General features: G+C 35.6%; 1 protein-coding gene across 1 annotated transcript in view; it reads right to left on the reverse strand.

Moving 5' to 3' along the window:
• Positions 1-2,328: 2,328 nt before the first annotated feature.
• Positions 2,329-21,906, reverse strand: part of LOC134841770 (5-hydroxytryptamine receptor 1B-like) — a 43,511-nt gene continuing 23,933 nt past the window's right edge. The window contains exon 4 of the mRNA XM_063857807.1: positions 2,329-2,615. Within this exon, the coding sequence (XP_063713877.1) occupies positions 2,329-2,615 (287 nt within the window). The remainder of the gene's footprint in view (positions 2,616-21,906) is intronic.

Below are 21,906 nucleotides of genomic sequence, written 5' to 3' on the forward strand. Positions count from 1 at the left end.
CAGAAAACTTCAGTTAAATAAATTTATAAGGGGATTTCCTTCAAAAAAATTCCTTTGAAGGATTTAAAACCAATAAAGATGCACGTAACTAATTTTGGCCATCGTTTCGAAATGAATTGCAAAGACTGCAATGAGCTGACTTCTATTTTTGTCTGTTTTTCGCTCTTTCACTCTACAACTACAAGACTTAACTGAAAAAAATTTAGACAACTTCCTGGACACGATGAATATCTATCACAAAGAAAAAATCAAACATTTTAGATACGAATTGTTTATTTCAAAGTAGTTGAGTAAGAAAAAAAGCAACGCACAAAAACACACGAAACTTTTATATCAGTATAGAAGAAATACTCTTTCTAATCAAGGTAAAAGCTTAAATAACGGCTTGATAAGTCTTACTTCGAAAAACAAGTTCAAATCTTTTCCATCCTATTACTTCAGATCTTTTTTAAAAGGAAGTCGAGTGAAAAATTGTCAAAAAGAAAAAATTAGAAAGGACCAAGTTGACATCTTCCCCTTAAATTGTTTTAAATGCAGGGATTTATCTCTCTTTTTTTGCTTGAACTTGGTTTTTGCTTTGATTTGAGTTCAAAATCCTTGTTTTTTTTCTAAATTTACAAAAAAGTTAGTGTTTTTTTTTAAATAACAAGCATACGGATTGATTTGTATTCAAGTAGCATGAATGCTTACATCAGTGCTGGGTGTTCAATTAATTACCTTCAAACTATGGTTTTGTTGCCAAAATTGCTCTGAACAAAAGCAGCACCTTAAGCATTAATCTTCTTCGAAATTCAGATATAAACACTTGACTTTATCATAAAACCCAATACCTCAACTCAAAATGAAAAATTTCAGATGAGGAAAAAATTAACACGTTTTACTCATACAATTCAATTGAGAAGCATCACCCTAAAAATACCTTAAAATACTTTTAAAATTAAGGTAAATTTGCACTACTTTAAGTACACCTTAACATACCTATATTTACCTTAAAAGCAGGGGCGGATCTAGGATTTTCTCGAGGGGGGGGGGCGCGGATTTTCAAAAAAATTTTCAAAATAATTTTGACGACCTTTTTTTTAGGTCGAGCAAATTGATTTTTCGAGCTCTCCCAAAGCACTGTTTTGCCCCCATTTTGGCAAATTTTTGATTTTTGAAAAAACAGTCAAAAAGCCGTTTTTGGGCACTTTTTGAAAAATTTTGGCAAAAAAATCGCGTTTTTTTGGCGCGCGCTCCCCCTCAAAGTTAGTATATATTGGCGCCAAAGGCGCCTTTAGAAAAATTTTAGGGTCTGTCGGCCAAAAATGGATTTCTGGAAAAGTATCAAAGGGGGTCGGCAGGGGGTCGAATCCCTGAGGGAAAGGGGCGTCCCCCCCCCCCCCCCCGCCCCCCCTAAATCCGCCCCTGCTTAAAAGTTAATGTTTATCAAGCTTAAAAAATGCTTAAAAACTATTTTATTGGTAAAAATACTATAAAAAATTACCATAAAAAAGTACATACTTCACCAATATTTACTTAAGCTTTTCTTATTTTTAGGAAACTACCTTAACTTTTTTCTAACTTAACGCTGTTAAGTTGATTTTACCTTAACTTCTTTTGTGTGTAGTCTTTGTTAATATAAAGATTTTAATGTGTTTATTGGGCCATTGGTTATTTATTGAACTTCAACTTCGTTGGCAACCATTCTGATATTGACCTGTAGCACTACCACCTCATTTTGGTGGTACTATTTGGCGCTAAACTTTCAAAAACCCCCATTTTCCACGATAGTGGTGAAATAGCCGATCTTTTTCTCAAAACTGCGCCAGTAGATTCAATTTCTCAGAAAAAAAGGTATTTATGTTGATGCAATGGAAATCCGAGGAATTTATGATAAAAAAGCATTTGTTAGTTAGGTATCCCTTGTCATCATGGCTAGAAAATATTAGAAAATGAGCCAAAAAGGTATAATATGATGAACGACTTTAAAACACGGATTTATATAACGAACGCTGAACACGGATTAATTTGGACAGCCATTCAATTTGCAATCCGCCATTGAATACAACCGGTGCGTTGCCTGAATTTTAGACACCTTAATAAATCTAAGTTCCCTTTTTCCGATTCAAGCGATCAACAACAATAAAACTTATATATTTCCTTTTTAAATAAAAAGTAATCAAAACAACAACCCAAAAAATGAACTAAATTACCTGTTGATTGTTTCAACGACTTAAAAATATCTTCAAAATACGCTTTCATTTACAACTTCTTTGTTTGCAATGTTCATCGCGCTAAGACATTTTCAATACAGACCAATCTGTCTTAAGATGGTTTAATTTGGTCTTCTTATTTTTCGGCTAAACTATCCTCGTCTGCTTGCAACCCCGTCTTAAGTAAAGAGACGATGGCATAAAGTAAGATAGAGACTTTAGAGTGGTTATTGTTCGACAACGCACCTGCTGATTTGGTGTTGAACAATTGATTCTGTGGTCTGCTGTAGTTTCTTCTCCACCTCACTTTGGCAGATTTGTAGATCTTCACGTAGATGATGAGCAGAACCACGAAGGGCAGGTAGAATGCGCCGATTGTGGAGTAAAGTGTGAATAAGAGATTCTGGCTGATTTTACAGGTGCCTATGCGACAGGGTCACAGTTCAAACAGAAATCAATGACGCAAAAAAATTTGTTCAGCTGGATAACAGTAGAGTTCAAATTCAAAAATATTGCTTAATGCAAAAACTTAACCTGTTGCTGAGCAGAATTGTACGACCACAATAATTTTTGCAAGAAAAAATTAGAAAAACTAGAAAAATATGAATAAAGTTTGTGCCAAGAGTGAATCTAGGATTTTCGAGTGGGCAGGGGCGGGTTTTCAAAAGAATTTTAAAACTTTTGTGAAATTTTTTTAGGTCGACCAAATTCATTGTTCGAGCTCTACCAAAGCACTAAAAAACCCTGTTTTGGCCAATATTTTTGCTCCAAAGGCCAATTTTTGAAGAAAAAAAGAACAGGACATTCCTAAAAAAAAAGTACCAAAGTGGGACAGTTTGGGTAACAGGGGGTCGGATCCTTAATGGGGGTTCCACAAGACGCCCCCTACCATGAATCGACCCCTGGTTTGTGCACGCCGGTAATTGATCTAAGAGCTACTATTTACAAGAGACTGCTAACGAGTGTGGAATCTTCAGATTAAAATGACTCAGCAATTATAGTGACTCTTCAATAAAATTTTGTCCAAAAGCACCAGATTCGAAAAACATTTTTCTCAAATATTGTTTTGTTGAGTATCGAAATGGAGTTTTTCTAAGATATATCATTTCATTTGACCCTTTTTATTTTTATTGCCTGATTTTGCAAGAAAGAAAATAGGCTCACAAAAATACACATGAATTCAAGTTAAAAACCACCTGAAAAGTGCAACTTAATTAATGTATTATTTTAGACAACTTGAAAATTTTAATCACATATGTATAAATTCATCAATTTCTAGGTAGAGTTTACAATTTCGAATGATTTTGATTTTATACGCCTGACTCATTTTGTTGGCAGTTCATTTGTTGTTCATATCTTTTTTTCTGCCTTTTTGCCCTATGGCGGGACTGTGAATTCTATCTAGTACAATTTCGATCTTGTCAATGAGTTTGACTCATTTTATTTCTTGGCAAAGTTTGAGATGGTCAGAGTGTAGCGTTTCTTTCTTTCAGATAAGGCAGATGCACTCAAAACCTGAGCTTGCTTATGAGTAGCACCTTTAATGTGACAATTTAGTGGCATCCTTTGCTATAGAAACTGGCATTTTGCGATCTGCTTTTATTAACTCTAGCAATATTGAGGCGTTTTTCTCCGATCATTCGGTTGATGAGCAGTGGTGTGAGTAGCTGGCGCGAAATGCCCATCCATTTTTAAAAGAAAATAATGTTTATTCGATTTCTATGGTCCTCCCATTTGGCATCCTTTAAGTCATTAGAAAGGTCGTGCCCGTAAGAAGCTGATTTCACAATAAAGCTATTATATAGATTTGTCACTTCATTTATGCATATTGTTAAGAATGAGAAAACATTAGTCGTTCAATCGTAAACTCCAATACAAAGTTAGTCAACTTAATCTTACAAAGTTAGCATAGAGAGTGGTTGTAAACAGTATACAAGGGTGACAGACTGTTCCAAGGACAAACACCTGCTAATCGATTACTTTAGCATCAAGAGTGAACAGTTGATTGACAGCTTGCAAAGTGAACTAAATAACACTATACAACACTTCCCCTTCAATAATGAAACTTTAGTTGATTGAAAAAATGACGGCACCTGTTGATTATAAAGGACTGAATAGAAATTACTAACTGCATGTTTGGACGAACAATTTAGACTTTTATAATAACAAATTTTAACAACTAAAAGGATCACTGAGCAGTGATGACTTTTGAGTTTTAAGTCACTAATGACCCACCATCTCCCTGGGTTAGAAAGTTTTAATGTGGTAAAGTTTTACTAGTTTCTTTTAGGTCACTTATTCACTTTTTCCCCTCTTTTTCGTTTTGGTTGATGAAATCAATCATCACACCCCCATCTTAGTGACCGCAGTTCTCTTCCGTCCGCTTTTCCGAGACGTCGTGGATGTGGTTTCGTCCTGGCTGTCGCCCTGACTGCTGTATGATACCAGCCTGGCCTTCTTTGTTGTTGGTCCCTTCTTTTTACTAGGTCCTGGCAATGACGTTGCATGTGTCTGGACCCCTGGATCGGACGTTGTTTGATCCCTTGGGTTTTTGTCCAAATCACCGCCTAGTGCCGGAATGGTGTCCTGGTCGCTTCCAATATCCACGTCTGTTGCTGTTGTTGATGTTTGTCCTATTTGTGCTCTTGGTGTTTCAGTTGATGGTTGTTTCGCCCGTTTTACCGAAATAATTGGCAAGTCGTCACCGACTCAGAACCACTGTTTTTCCTGTTTCCAGTTCGCTGGAACAACAATCCAGATGGTCCTGGTTGTCCGCTGGAGTTTGCGGGTTTTAGGATCGACGGTTCGTCGTGTTGGTTGGCCGATTGGTCATCGGTTAATCGGCGTACATGGCTCCTATGATTGATGTCATATGCTAAGTCCGATCGTACACTTCAGTTTGTATCAGCTGGATGGGGCATATTCTGCGCATTAGGATCGGCGGCATCTAAACAAGCGTTTTTCGTTTTTATGACCAATCCAGACTTTGAAGTGATGGTTTCTTTGTCAGGTTCCGTAAGACCGTGTTCGTTTCTCTGCGATGATGCGCCTCGAATGGCGAAATTTTTAGTGTTGCATTCTTCGAAAATCTAAGAGGGCCCTTTCAACCATTTTCTCCAAGGGTTCGGGATGTTTTTCTTGAGCGAAAGTCAGGATAGAACTTTTAAGACTGCCAATGGTACGCTCGACGCACCCAGTTGCCCGATGATCATTGAATGGCGACTTTATGATTTCAATGCCCTACCCATTACAGAAAGCTTTAATCTCGTTTGACATAAAACTCGTTCCCTGATCTACATGAATTTTCCGTGGCACCCCATGATTTGTTATATAACTTTTTAAGAACTTCAGTATCTTATCAGACCGATGATTTCCACAGACGATGGCCGATGGCCCACGAGAAAAACGATCGACCGCCACTAATACATATTTCCGGGATTCATTTAAATAATTGATGGGATCCCAAAAATTGAGTTGGACTGACTCATTTGGTTCCTTCGGTTCAGGTACAGTCCCAAGTTGATTTTTTCTTATAATCGTTCTTAATTTCTTACCAGCGGCGGTACATTTGGGACACTCTTCGGCCATGGAAGCTATTGAGCGAAAATATAAGGGTACCAAACGTCTTTTGCTGCATCAAACATGATCGTTTTTCTGTGATGATAGGCATGAATTCTATTGTTAATTGCAGTTTGAAGGTTAATGGGTAATACTAGTTTTTCATCCATCCACACTACGTTCTCCTTCACCGAAAAGTCGTTAACAAATTGAGAATAATAACGGTTCATTGCACTGATTTTTTCATGAATGTCCGGATCTTGGGAAACAATGAGATCGCGGATTACGCTCAGTTGGGGGTCAGAAACATAATTGGATTCAATGAACTTTAAATTAAACAAGTCAGGTAAGGAAGTAATTCTGTTAACAATTTTGCAGTTCCGAGGGATAATTGACATACATATTGAATTCGGATCCACGGGTGGTATTGTTTCACCTTTGAATGCCGAGGGTAACGAAAGAGTTGTGTTTGTTCAGATTGACTTTGTTTCTTTAGTAACGGCTTCCAGGGATACATTCTGCGGTAATTCTTCAATCTCATCTCTACTGCTATTTAGACTAGGGTGCTGTTTCAGAAATTTTTGCTTTTTTCGCATACTTCTATCCGTTCCGATTTGAGAATTTGAAATTTGAATTTTAAAATTTGATGATTGTAAGCAACTTTCTTCCGATTGAGTAATAGCACCAACTAATCCAGTGCGTATTTCGCGTAGCCCTCGGCTCAAACCACGTGTTCGAATCTGATTGGTTGAATTCCGCTTGCATGTTTTTCCGCCCTCTACCGATTCATCGCGTGACGAAACTTCCAATCTATTTATAGATTGCTGACTTGGATTTATAATTGGATGATTTGTATCCCCTGGATGTAATACTAACATTAAAACCGAGAGCATTGCGAATTAGGTTGATCTTTGCCACAGTGAACATGTTATTATACGTACTAATTGGCGTTGCTTCTCTACTTGGGTGACGTGATAAGTAGTCCGCCAATCCGATTTTCGCCCCTGGCTTATGTTCAATTCGAAAATCAAAGGGAATCAGCCGATGTAACCAGCGCATTAAACGGCTAAACATCGTCTTATTTTTCTTATTATTACCATTCAAAAGGGATATTAACGCTTTGTCGTCGGCGACAATTAAAGAATTCCGGCCCAGTAAGTAATTTCAAAAATATTCAGCCCCCCACACAACTGCCAACATCTCCAATACTTTTGTTGAATATTTTCTTTCCGCTTCAGTCAAGTATCGCGAGGCAAACGAAATTGGGCGCCACCCTTCTGGTCCTAACTGTTCCAACACCGCACCGAGCCAGTTATGGCTTGCATCGCACACTATACGAATGTCCTTGTGGATATCAAAATGTCGTAGTTCAACAATATTCGACACTTGTTTCTTAAGATTTTCGAACGCGTTCTGACATTCGTGGGGTCAAAATGTATTCATTACTCTTACTTAGTAAGGGTCGCAACGGCGCGGATGATTCAGCTAACGCCGGTAGATACTTGTGCAGGCTGTGTATTGACCCCATGATCGAGTTTAGCTGCGACAGATTTCGCGGCGGCGTTAGGGCCTCAATCGGTTCTGTTTTTCTAACCAATGGAGTTATTCCAGTCGATGTTATTTTATGGCCCAGCCATTTGCATTCCCGTTGGTCGAACTTGCATTTCGTTAGTTTTAGAGACATATTTTCCCGATCTAGTTTCTTTAAAATTTTCTCTACTGTTGCTATATGGTCAATCGAGGTTCCCTTGGTCACGACCAAAATATCGTCGATGAACGCGTGCGCCTGCGGATTTTCTGCGAGTATACAATCCATTGCGCGTTGGAATTCCGCGGGCATTGTAGTTAGACCGTAGAATCCGGTTTTGAACCAATGCGTACCCGTCGAGCTGCCTCCATTGAGAGTAAAATTATATTGTACACTTGTTTCAGCATTTAACGGCAATTGGCCATATGCGTATGTTAGATCCATCGTGGTGAAATATATGTCTCCTGATTTTTTTTCGCTAATCAATTGTCCCACTGTGTTCATTAATTCTTCAATATTCGGCATTTGGTATTTGTTCTTATGCACTTGTTTATTTAATTCCCTCGACTCGAGCGCTAAATTCACGGACCCATCTTTCTTTACTGTTATTACATTCTGTAGGTTTTTCGATATGACCTTGTTTCAATAGTTTATTGATTTCAGTATTCACTTTTTCTTGTAATGAAATCGGAACTTGACGTCCTTTCTGTTGGACTGGGGTGAGGTTTTCAAAAAATTCTGCCTGCCTTTTGTAGTTTCTTATTTTTCCTACCCTATTAAAAAGGAAATGAAAACTGCTTACTGAAATAGGTTTGCCAAGAGTCCAACTCCCCCTCCGGTTTTAGTGCGTCCTGATTCACTTCTCCAATGGACATTATCTGATCCCCCGGTGATTGCTGCACCAACTGTAGTCCTAATTGGGGCATCAAATCTCGTCCAATTAATGATGGGCGGTTCCCTCCGATTACTTTTATCCTCGCGTGTATCTTCCAGCCATTGGATTGTATCGTTACAGCCATCGTTCCAATCATCTGCAATGGATTGTTCCCATAATCCCGAAATGCATTGTCCTCCTCCGAAAGGGTATCCAACTTTACTCCGAAAGCTCCCAAAGTTTTTCGCAATTCCCCAATGGTGAAAATTAAAATTGGAGACCCGCTATCAACCCACACACGAGTGGATTTCCCATTTACTTTAATCGGCAACTGTGCCCCAGCGACTTTCACTTCCGTGGATCGTTTATGTTTTATCGCCATTACCATATAATCCCCGTCTGAGCTGCTTGAGTCCCATGAATGTACCACTGGATTTTTATTAACCCATCCAATGGAACTTGCATGTTGTGACGCTTCTTCATCCGCCAAATTTTCCAGGTGAGTATCGTCAACATTCTCCCGTATCATTCCGACCGATCCCCGTCCTCGTTGATTTCCATGGTCGTCTCTTGTGTAATTCATCTTGTCCCTTTTCTCCCAGACACGAATACAAATTGGAAATTAGTACTTGCTCTGATTCCAGTCAATTTTTCCCATCGACTTCATCGGGCAAAGCAGTAACCTGGGCGGCTGTGAGAGTCGCTGCATAGTAGTAGTTCTTCGGGTTTGTCGAGTGCTTAGCGACCATTCCCCATTGGAATCGGTTAATCTGGAATTCCCACATCATCGGCGGTTCCGTAAATTTCGCTGGCCAGAATCCCGTAATTCCCAGTGGATTCTTCCCCCCACCTGAGACTGCTGACTGCGCCATGTTAAGAATGAGAAAACGTTGGTCGTTCAATCGTAAATTCCAATACAAAATTAGTCAACTTAACCTTACAAAGTTAGCAAAGAGAGTGGTTGTAAACAGTATCCAAGGGTGACAGACTGTTCCAAGACAAACACCTGCTAATCAATTACTTTAGCATCAAGAGTGAACAGTTGATTGACAGCTTTCAAAGTGAACTAAATAACACTATACAACAATATATTTTCCATGTTAACTTTTGTTTCCAGAAATTTTGTGGAGATCAGGGCTTTCATTCTCAGATGAGTCAAATGCGTGGCTCCTTTGAGTATGTTTTGGAGCATAATTCCAATGTAGTTGAATTTATTGACAGAGCCCATTTTTTGCCGCCAAACTGGCTATAGTCGGATGACTTGATAATTTTTGCTTGGGCTGGATGTAATATCGAGTAGCGCATGAGTTTTTGCAGGGCCTAGTTGATATCAATGATGTATCTGCTGCCTCGGCATTGTCATCGGCTCCCCAGTTTGCAAGGACACAAATGCGATTGACAAAAAAAAAGAAAAAAACAGGGTTGATATTTCGTCTCTTTATGTAAGTCCGATTTTTTGCACAATTTCGTCTTGTAGGAAGCCCTCTCTCTTTATTTTTTTCATATTTTCCATGAAAATTTTGGATATCAGTTGTAGAAAAATCTCAAGACTCCAAGAAACTCGACTCATTTTCCCAACGAAATCAATTTGATTTCTAAATGGTTTGCTATGACGGGTTTTTCTGTATTATGTAGAGAACTTGTTTTGTGTTCAACCTCGTCTGGGAATGGCGTGGAGATTGTGCGTGGAGGGGATGCCTTGTAACTCGGATCTGTACGTATACTTGAACATCGAGGTGGTCATTGGTCTAGTTCAATGAAGTCCTTTTCTGCGAAGTCAAGTCGTACTCTAAATCCTTTGAGTTGTGATTGTCGACGGCATATTGGTTGTGGTTGGCCATTGTTGTTCGAGTGTAGTGGAGTCATTTTGTCTTTGGATGTTCGTCTTTGTTGTTATGTGATGATCTATATACTGCAAAGTATGATTTACATTTTATAAGATTTTTATTAGTTCAGCTTTTTAATTATAATTTCAGTTAGTTGTTTTCACAAAAGCATTTTGTTTTAGTTCGGTTATTTTGAAGAGTTACTCACCCTTGAGTACCCCTTATTAAAAATAGAAGTGTGGTCACAAAGCGTGGATGTAGCGCGGTGGGTTAGGCCGGCTATAGAGCATGCTCAAGACGTCCTCTCTGGTGGGTTAGGCCAGGAGTGGGAGTATGATTTCGTGCGGTTTCTTTGAGAGGTCCTGTTATGTGATTACTTTTTATGTTGGGTTTATGTTGGTCTTTCTTATGTTCCTTTGGTTGTGTCCTTTTTTCAAAAATCAAATTGTTTTTGTTATGGGTTTGTCTTTCAATTTTTTTGTGTTTTGTTATTTCTTTCTTAGACTTTATAATAGTCTTCAAAAGAATAAATTATCCAGTTTTAAACTGGGTTAATCCGGTTTGGGTACCGTTGGTTTTCTTTTCTTAGTCATGCTGATATTTTATGATTTGTGGTGTTTAGTAAGCTGCGTTGGTTAACTTGGTTTAGAATATAATTCCTTTCCAACCGGGTTAAAGGAAAGTTTGAAACATGTTTTCGTGTGTTAGAGTTGTTGAGTGTGAAAACTTGAAACTGAAATTCATTATTTAAACAATTCTTCGTGGGCGAGCTGTGCGAGTTTGGATAGAATTCTTGTGCGAGTGAATGAAAATATCAAAAGGTTAGTACTGCATTTTCATTTTATCAATTTACTACATAGATTTTTAATTTTACTGCTAGTTTTGGGGAAAGTTAAGTTATAAATTTTCATCATTATTAAATTTACTGTTTTTGGGGAAATAATTTATAATTTATTTTATTACATTGGTATGAATTTTATTATATTATTTAGTGCAAAATATTAATAAAGTTTAGAAGAATTTTAACAAGTTTTATTTTTTATTTTTCTTTTCTGTTTTTTGCAGATGATCGTGGGATGAAGACTAAAAATCTAAACGAAACATGAGTAATGAATGGTTAGTATTAATTTAAATTTATTAGTGAAGAATATTTATAAATTATACTTACCTGTTAGTCGTCGGGGAAAAAACCGTGGGGGAAGATGTCGTGTATCATGTCTGAATTTGTTAGTAATTTTGCTAGTATGCGAATGATGTTTTTAGTTTGAAGCAGTGGCCAAAGCAATTGAAGTGTTTTAATAGTTTTTAGTTCTTTGGTGCCAACCGCAAACTCATAAGGTGTGTTTTGAATGAGATTATATATTTTGTGATTGTATTTAGTATTGTGGATGAATTCTAATATAAGGATTTCTATAGGTTGGATAAATTCATGTGGGATAAGGAAGGGTCTGGATTCTTCGGCATTAAAGGTCTTCGTGATGGGACAAAATATATACATTTGTGTTATTGGGTCATAATTGCGGAGGATGCCGTGGAGGTTAGTATCTTTGATGCAATAGGTGAAATTTAGAAAAAATGGCGAAGTGTACTTAGAGTTAAGAAACTGAAAACGGTGGTGTGGTTGTCTTGATGGAGTGTGTAGATCAAAATGATTTTGTATGAAGCGATAGTATGTATATGTGTGGGTTTGTTTAGTGCGTAACATAATGTCGTGTGAGCAGTGCAAATCGCGTTCATGTGGTGCAAGGAAGTGGAAGGTTAGTGAAAATAATTGAAATTTTTCTTTAAAAGTTTCGTAAGCTTGCATATCAGTTAGTGCTTCAGAAATGATGTGATCATATTTTCGATCAAAAATATTGAGTGTGAATACATATGGTGTTTTGATGAAAAATTTTTCTGTGAGTTGTGGGTTAGCGAAGCGGTCGTCATCTAAAAATTGATCTTGGTTAGTTCGGATGATATTATGATCGTAATATTCTATTGTGAATTCGTTAGCTCGGGGTGCAGTGAATGTTTTTAGTGATTTTTTTATGTACTATATGAGTAAATTGTCTATAAGTTAGTAGTGTGGTGAGTCGATATAGCATATCTTTATTTCTTTCTATATCGTTATGAGTATTAGATAACGGTAGGCAAAGGGGATTAGTAAAATTATAATATGTTGTCCAATGAAGTGTAGGCATTAAAACATGTTCATCTACAAAACTACGTGTGTCGTTAGTGTCGTGAGGTGTGTTTAAAGTATATTGTGGAAATGAAGGTAGGGTGATTGCTAGGAAATCTTACGTGTTGGTGTGGTGTGGATGATTAATATATTCGCAGGCTGTTCCTGGTTTGGTCGGGAATGGATGGTTTGGGAATTTTCTTTTAAAAGTGCGATAAGCTCGGTTAGTGCTATTTGATGATTCGGTGGATGTGGATGATTGTGCTAATGAGGCAGTGTAAGCTGAAGAGGGTGTAGGAGTAGGTGGATTTGAGGACTCTATTGTGGATGAAATTTGATTTATAGTGAGGGTATAAGGGTGCATTAGCTGTTGTTGTAGGGTGATAAAATTATCGAGTTCTTGGGAGATTTGGGGAATATCTGGAGAATTGGATGATCGGTCTGAATGAAATGAAGAGTACGTTGGGGTTACTTGTGAAGCATAAGAGGGGGTAGAAACGGACGGGAGTGGGTTATTTGGTGGGATCGGTTGAAAAGGGGGTTTTGAAAAAACTGAGAAGTTGGTTTGAAAATTATTGGAAGGAGATGGTTCGGAGTCTGCAAATTCATCAGGGGTTTCTATATTAGGGTTATTAAGTTGTGAAATGGAGTATAAAACTGAAATATCTGAGTTAGTATCCGAATTCATGCTTGATGTTTTAATAATTGTTGGAAAATCGGGTGGCGGGAAAGCAATAAGTGGGATTATTGTAATTGGAGTGTTGAGGTTGGTTGGATGGGAATTTGAGCGGTGTAGGGATCCAAGTTGTCGGCTCATCGTGGGCTAAAAAAATAATTATTTTGAGGCTGAAAAGCGGTGGTATGGGGTTGTTCTATAATTTGTTCATATGTATTATCATCTTGTGAATGATGTGTCATTATATGTTGTATGGGACTTTGCGATATGTTTGGTCTAAAATTTGGATTATGTGTTATTGCTAGGTTTCGGAAATTTTGTGGGACTAAGGATAATGGATGGTTATGTGGTAGGGGTGGCAACTGTGGTGCTGTAGGCGTTACTTCTATATTATTATGTTCTTCGTCGTACGTGTGCGGTCTTGTCGCTATTTTTGTGTTATATTCTTTTATTTGTGCGTCTAGAAGGATTTTGTTTATCGATGATGAAAAAATTCCAAAAAATCCTGCAAATAGTATGCTTGCTACACTTGCTTGTCTGTTTACTTGTGTGTGTAGAGCACATGTGTTATAGATTCCTTTTAAAAGTGAAAAAAGAAATCCTATAAAGTTAAACATTGCGTATAAGATAGTTAATTTTTCTAAGATGTAATAGGGCCATCCTAGAAAATCGAGAATTTCATTTTTTAGTGTAACAAAGCTAAAAATATTTATAGGTGAAATATCTTTTGGTCTGTATTTTTCGCCGTTTAGATATATATAGTCTTTAATGTCTTTAAAATATCCGCTATAATCTTGTGTATAGATATCTGCAAATCCTGCAGTTTCGGCAAGTTTGCGTAAGTTTTGATCAATTGATTGTCTTTGTATAGTGTCCATCTGTGTTAATAATTCTTGGAATTGTTGTGTTCTAATGTAGTGTTGGATATCTGATTTTGAATATATTCCAATTGATTGTAAATCAATATTTGGGTTACGAGCAATAGCTCTGATGCTTTCCAGTGAAAATTTTTTGAGTGATTGCATTAACGTGAGGTATGGACTAAGAAGATAATAATTATCTTCATCAGGGTTTAATTGTACTACATTGTGGTTATTTTCTGATCCACATGGGACTGCGGTATCCCAAAAATATGTTCGTCTTGAGAGTGTGTCAACAAAATGTACTTTATTTTTATAAAAGATAGAGATTCTTTGATAGCATCTTTTATCTTCAAAAACATATAGTGGTGATACTTTTTTGGTACAAGTATAAAACCATAAAATATTTCCTTCGTAGTCTAAAAAATTTGATCTACTTCCTGATAGTAAATATCCTGCGTAGGGTATTTTGAATACTGCTAGTGCAAGTGATTGTAGGATTTGTGTCCTTTCTAATTCGCATAGTTGGTGAAGTGTTTCTAATTCAGTGAGTGACATTTCTTGAAAAATTCGACTAATTGTGTAGTCTAATTTCATATCTAAGTGGATATCATAGTGGATATTACCAAAATAGGAATTATTCATTAGTGATAGTTCTTGTAAACGTGTGCTTCTAGTGTCATGTGGCTTTAGATGTCCACCAGGTTGACCATTACTTTTTTGAAAGTTAACTGGTATATATGATGTTCCTTCGTTTAGAGGATGACCTGTGGCATAAGGGTCAATTTTTTTTTCCAGTGGTCATGTCGAAACCATTTTCGTATTCAACTAATATTTCAGAACATTGTGTTTTGTGAAGTGGGTTTCTGTATTTACATGCGAGTTCTGTTTCTTGATATATTTGAAAACGTGTTAATTTATTTTCTATATCATGGATATTTCGAAAATCAGTACTTTGTTTTCGTGATGGATTGACTTGTTCGTATGGAATTGATTGTATAAAAAATTTTTCGTGAAATTTTATCATTCGAGCGTGTATTTTTGCTACTTGAAATGTTGTACAGGTATCTTCGGGAAACCAAACAATTGTTGCTTGTGTTCGTGTTGTAGGATCACAATAACCTTGATCATTTTTACAGGGTAATCTAATTCCTTGATAGATCGTTGTGGTATCAGATAAATCTCGCGTGAGTTGTATTTTTTCAAGTTGTATTTTCCAATCAAAAAAAATTATTTCTTGATATCCTTTATTTTTTGTGTCTGCTTTGCAGTTTGAAGGATTATTTATACCAATGTGTGGTATCCAGTGCTTATCGTGTATGTCATAAGTTAATCTTCCGTGTGCGCCGTTGTATGGGTATTTTTCATCTAGTTTTTTATGTCCTTGATATCTTTCAAGTTCTGCTTGATGTACAGAATCTGCAAAGACTTGAAAATATACTATTTTTCTGTCGGTGTTTTTATTTCTTGTGATGTTTAATCTGAGTAGTTCGTTTTTACAATCATCGGGATTTAGATGTAGAAGTCGTTCTATATTACTTTGGTAGAATGATTCGTGGTCAAGTCGGTTTTTATTTCCGTTTGAGACTTGTGAACAATGTACTTTCTTTTCGGAAAATGTTGCTGTAAATTTATATCCTATGACTGTGGTTGCTCGGGATTTTGAATATAGTGTCGCTATTAAATTTGTAGTTTCTATAGCTTGTGGTCCCATTTCGCATTGTGATACTTGATTTATTGCATATTTGTGTAGTGTTTTTTGTTCATTTTCTTCACAATCGTAATGTGTTACTAATAAATCTTGGGGTCCTGCGCGGGGAGAAGGATTTTTGTTCTGATCGGAGAGTATTAGAAAAAGGAGTTGGAGAAATATCAATATTTTTAGTATATACGTGTGTATGATAATCCTGAGTATGGGTTATAAAACGTGATGTAACCAGTTGTCTTTTTGGTATATCTGTCGTATTCATATATTACTTCAGTTGTTATAAATGGTGGTGGTAGCAATTGAGCTGTTATTTTGGGTGGGTTCAGTGGGTAAGGATGTTGAGCAATGTTGTTAAGTTTAACCGTGATTTCAAACTTTAATTGTAGACTATTTTGTTGGAGTATTTGGATGTTATGGTCACGAATGTCTTCGTGGATGTCTTGTCTAAATTGTAGTCTATGGAGTGCCCAGTTGTGGAGTCGGTTACTTTCCGGATGTTGTCCAAATAATGGTGGGGGTGCTGTGAACGTGTTCCAATCTAATCTTAAAGGGATATTTGTTGATGATTCTTCTCGATATCTAGCGTCGAGGTTATTTGGAAAATTTAGGGGGAAAGACGTCGGTGAAATCTGGCTGATTGATGGGATTGATGGTAGTGATAATGTTTCTGGTAGTGATGATGATGTTGTTGTATCTGTAGAAATATCTATTGGATCATTTATTAAATTTGGTTCACCTTGTGTGAATGATTGTGTTGTCCAATATGGTAGTCGTGATGTTTGGTTGGGAGGGTTAAAGGGATTGTCACGTAGTTGTTCAGATGTTGGAGTTGAACCTAAGTAATCTGAGGGTATACTTGAGGTGCTACGTTGTGAAAGAAGTGTAGGGGTTTCTGGTAATATGTTAATTGGGTTTTCTGGAGTACTTGGTGATGGGGATTGGGATATATCAAAATTAACTCGGGGGGTCTGAGAGTTTCTATTTCGTCGTGGATGTATAATTTGTCTGTTTTTTTTTCAACTGTATTTTGGTGTTGACTAAGATGTCTGATTCTATTTAAGTCTTGTGGTAGTGGTGGGTACAAGTTATATGTTGGTTCATTAAGAGGTGCCTGTCGCTGAACTGGTTTAATGGTTCAGATAAGCGAGCGTGTCGTTCTTCAAAAGTATATGGGTTATCTTGGAAAGAAATTCGTGTAGATGTTTGGGGATTTTGGGTAGTTGTAGGTATTGTCGGGTTTTCTTGGGATGTTGTCGGTGAAGACTGACTGTGTGATTGTTGGTTAGCAATTTTTGAGGGTTTTTTGATTGATTTCTTTTAGTGAAAAAATTTATGTTTATTGTAGTATTCTTCTAGAAAAAGGATTAGAAGGATTTTTGCTAAGGCGAATGTTATGATTGCCTTCTTTATACATTTGCATATTGTCAATATGAGGGATCATAAAAATGTTATAAAAATTACAAATAGTAAAAAAATATCTGTTCTACTAAAAATGGTTCGTATCATTTAAATAAAATTTGGGTTTTCGTACCTGTGAATATGGTCAATGGCTTGGGAAAGTTGGAGATATATTTCAAATAGGGAGTAGAAAATTTAAAAAATATTGCAAAAAATGATTAAAATTATTATGAAAGCTTCAAAAGTATCAAAGAGAAATTTGAATAAAAGTTTAAATATTGTTAAAAAGTTTATGAAAATGTTGAAAATTATGTTGACTGATCGAGAGAAGAGCATTTAAGAAATGGCTTCTTGGTCGAATGTTTTTTGTTGTTTGGGGCAATTTTCAAGTGTGGTCGAATTATTTATTGGTTTTTTGACAAGTGGGTTGAGTTTTGTGAAAAGTTGTTGGGGGCAAAATTTATGGTGTTCGGGAGGTCTTGTTTTACTTTATTTTTTTTTCAAGTGATATGGGGTATTTTCGAGAATTTTGTACTTTAGGCTAATTATTATGGTCGTACTTTTACTTTAGGCTAATTTAACATTTTTGTTTGGGGGGTTTTTGAGGTCTAATGTGGGAAAATATTGTTGATCTTTGCGTTGTTAGATAAAGGAGGGTTATGATATTATGGTGGTATTTATTTTAGTTGTCAAGTTTGACTGGTTTGCTTATTTTTGACCTGGAGGTTGTAAAGTTATAGTTATAGATATGCTTGGAGTTTAATATCCTTCGTCTAATTGGTTTGTGTTAGAGTTATAGAAGGTGACGGATTGAATGAATCCTATTGGCTAATTTTGAAATAGAATCGCTGTGTGTTTGCAGCAGGTTATTGTGAAAAATGAAAATTCAAAATGTTTCAGAGGTGCAAAGATTATTAATTTTAAAATTAAAACTGTTTTTGAAATTCAACTTTCTTTAATATTTTAGATTGTGGGATGAATGTCTTGTAGTTTTTGCGTGGTATATTTCTAAGTCATGATGACTCTCTATGTTCTGATTTCTCGACTTGTTCTTGGTGTATATTTTTTTCTGTCATTCTTCTATTTTTTCTTTCTTTTTGAGGTATATTTTGATCTAGCTTTTTTGTACTGTTTTTGGTTGTAGTTGATTTTTTATTTTGTTTTTCAAGGTGAATGTCATTTTGTTCATTTACCTCATTTTCCGTATGTGGGTGATTTTGAATAACTTTTAAACCTGTGAAAGAATATAATTGAGTTAGTTCGCGTAGTGCGTATTCTTTTGGGTAATAAGGCAATAGATTGTTTCGATGTTGAACAATTTCTTTTTGGTCTGAATCGGTGATTTTATTTGTTACGTCAGTGGGTTTGGTGATTATTTGGTATGGTCCTTTACGAAGGGGTTGTAATTTTTTAGAAATTCCTTTTTGTGTATTAAAATTTGGTATTAAGACGAATGTTCCAAGTTTTAAATCGGAGGCTGGTGTAAAGCGTGAATTTATTTGTTCGTTAATGTTTTGCCTTTGTAACAACTTTTTTGTTACTTTTTGGTAAATTTCATTGTGTTTTTTATCTTTATTTACAATCCATTCGGTGTGTGTACCGGAGGCTAATTTAAGGATTTGTGGGTGATGAAAATGATCTTCATCATGTGTGTGTAAAAGTAGGTTAAAACAAATTGAGTCTTTATTCGGTTGGCAATGAACTTGTGCATTTTATGAGAGTTTGCTGTAAACATAATTGGTTTACGTGACTTTTGATTAAAAACCATTTCGTATGGTGAAAATCCTAGAGTTGTCGTAATTTGTGAATTATATGCTAAGGGAAATAATTTAACATCTGCTGACCATTCGGTGTATCTTGTATCATTTCCATTTATGATACATCTGAGATATTCTTGTAGTGAACGGTTCATATCTTCGACTAAACCGTTTGTCCAAGGTGCATGAGATGTACGCGGTTTGTGCTTAATGTTATATAAATGACATAGTGTGATTATTTCATTATTTATGAATTCTGTACCGTTGTCTGTAACTAAATTTTCGAGTAATCCGAATTTGGCTATCCAGTGTTCATAAAGAGTTGTGTAAGCATAATAAGCGTTACAATGTGGTACTGGGTTGAGTGCTACATAATGTGTAAATGCCTCAACAATTACCATAATGTAGGAGCTTCCCTCAGAGGATGGTGAAATTGGTCCTTTTGTATCGAATGAAATACGATGGTTAAAATATAGACTTTGTCCTTTAAAATTTTGTTTTTGTGCTATTTGTTTTTGACTTGGATAAGGCTTATTTAGTTGGCATACTATACAATCATTGCATAGTACTTTTATCCAAATTGGTGCATTTGGGATATAAAAATTTTGTGTAAAATTTGAATATGTATTTTCTGATCCAGAGTGTCCTTTAATGTTTTGTGTATGTGAAATGTTAAAAGCTATGAGAATCATACTTAAAGGGAGACAGGGAACTGTAGAATCATTTAAATGATATTCTAGAAGGTCTGTGTTTTCATTAATTGTTGTATTATTAAATTTTCGAAAATATCGGAGGAGTGTTTTATTTCCTAAAATTGTGGTATCTGCCTTTACGGGCTTAGTTTTGTATTTGTGCCATGATTTTAGTTGTCTAATTACTGGGTCAAGATTTTGATTTTTTTTCAAGGTATTAATTGTAATTTTATCTGTTGGAGGGAGAAAAATGTTTTCAATTTCTAATTTAGATAAAGGAATTGTGTCAAGTGGGTCATGGAGGTCAAAAACTTGATTTATTGTATCTTTTGAATCATTTGTTTGGGGTCCTGATAAATTTATTTTATCAGTTAAATTTTCTTTTTCAATTAGTGGAAAAAGTTATTTTTTATGCGACTGTTGTTTTATCCGTTTTTGTTGGGTGTTAGTTTTTATCCATTGTGAGTATGGAATTGGTTTAAAAGTTGATGTTCCAAGTAGATCAACTTCGTAGTGGTTATCTTGGCAATCTAAGTAAAGTGGGAAGTGTTGTAGGTTATTTATCTGTGATTGTTCAATGTCAGTTTTTACTGCATATTTGCATTCTAATCGGGGTGATGTTTCGTTTTCTGCAAAGTAAAATTTTATATTTTTGGGTATTTCAACTGCAGTTTTTCGTGTAAGTAATTCAGGTGGTGTATTTCGGCTTAATGTATCTGGTAATGCAAGATTTTTCCTGCTGTCCAAACTATATGTAAGTTTGGAAATTTCATGCAAATTAATTGAAATCTGTAAGCTCGGTGATTTGAATTTGACTTTTGTGTAAAGAGAAAAATGATTGGTTTATGATCTGTGAATAGAACTGTTGGATGTTTTGATCCAAGTATCAGACATTCATATTCTGTAAGTGTATAAATTATAGCTGTACATTCTCTCATTAGAGTTGAGAGTCGTAGCTCTGCTTGAGTGAATAATCGGGAATATGCTGATATAAGGTTCATTTTATTTGTACCATTGTGTGATTGTAGTAATGCTGCGCCGATGCCAAAAATTGAAGCATCGCACATTGCATAGAATGGTTGATTTGGATCTGGAATTGTGTTTGAAATTTGTTCAGTTAAAAGTTTCTTAATTTCTTCAAATCGTGTTTGATGTTCAGTAGTCCATTCAAAATTATTTTGTTGTCTGAGGATATTATAGAATGGTCTTAAATATAATTGCATTTTATAAACGTACTTGCTTAAGAAATTTACCATTCCAAGGAATTCTTGGATTTTCTTTTTGTTTGTTGGTGGTTGAAGTTTTTGAATAGCATCAATGCGTGATTTTAATGGAGTGATTTGTTTCTTTCTATATTATGTCCTAAAAATTTAACTCGTGTTAAAAAGAAGTGTGATTTATCGGGGGCGGCCTTCAGATTTTCATTCTGAAGTATTTTATGATAGTGTTCTAAAACTGTAAACATTTCTTCTTTTGTCTGTGATTGCATAAAAACATCGTCTAAAAAGGTGATTGCGTTTTTCTTAAGTATTAGTGGTCTAAACATTTTGCTCATAAAAGCTTAAAGTGCTGCTGGTCCTGAGGATATTCCATAGAATAAGCGGTTGAATTCGTATTGTTGATTTCCAATAACAAATTGTGTTAAACGTCGTGATTGTTCATCTAGTGGCATTTGATTGTATGCACTATTCATATCTGCGGTTGTAAAGTATTTTCCGTTTATTTTTGTCAAAATAACTTGGATTGGTTCAATAGGCCAATTGCATTTTGATTCGTCTATTAGTGAATTGAGATATCTAGCGTCTAAAACTATTTTTAATGATTCTCCTTTTGCTAGGATGATAACAGGGTTAATAAATGTGTTACCTTTTGGTTGTTCTTCTTCGTTTACCGGTGAGATAATTTTGTATTGTTCTAAAATATCGAGTAATCTAATTACTTTGTCGTGTAAATGAATTGGTACTTTACTTGCTCGTTGTTTTTTGAAAACTGCGTCGGGTTTTAACGGGAGATGTAGTGATGAACTGATTTTTCCAACATCAAAATTTGATGTTGCATAGACTGATGAATATTTTATTAGCTGTTTAGCTAACTTATCAAATTCATCTTGTGTTATTTGTGAATGTTGGAAGTTAAACATTGTTAAAAACTTCTGTTGATCTTCTGTATAGTTGGTTATGTTGAATGTAGGTTTGAAATATGGGGTTTTTGTGAAATAATCTGTATTTTTTTTTTCATTACTTATTATATTATTTATGGATAGTTCTTCGTTAAGAATTGTGGATTGACAAATATCTAATAATTGTAGTATATTATTTACGCGATATGCTTGTTCATGTACGGGTGATATTGTAGCGTTTGTTTCGCAATATCCTGAAAGTCCTAAGGGTAATGTTACTTGATACGGTGTATTGTTATACACATGTAGCGAAATGATGTCTGAATTTGTATTTTTCAAATATTTTATAGATGAAATTGTGATTTTGAAAAATTTATGAATAGGTTTAAACTCAAAGTCTAACATAAAGAGTTGTTGTTTATTTTGATTTTTATCATATTGGTGAACTTGTTTTATTGAAAAGTTATATATATTTTCTGATAGTGGTTTCAGGTGTTTCCGTTGTTGGTTATAAATTGGATAAAATTTTGAAAAGAATGGTGGTTGTTTATTTA

This window comes from Symsagittifera roscoffensis, chromosome 3 (genome assembly GCF_963678635.1).
Source record: "Symsagittifera roscoffensis chromosome 3, txSymRosc1.1, whole genome shotgun sequence".
In the NCBI taxonomy this organism is placed as follows: domain Eukaryota; kingdom Metazoa; phylum Xenacoelomorpha; order Acoela; family Convolutidae; genus Symsagittifera; species Symsagittifera roscoffensis.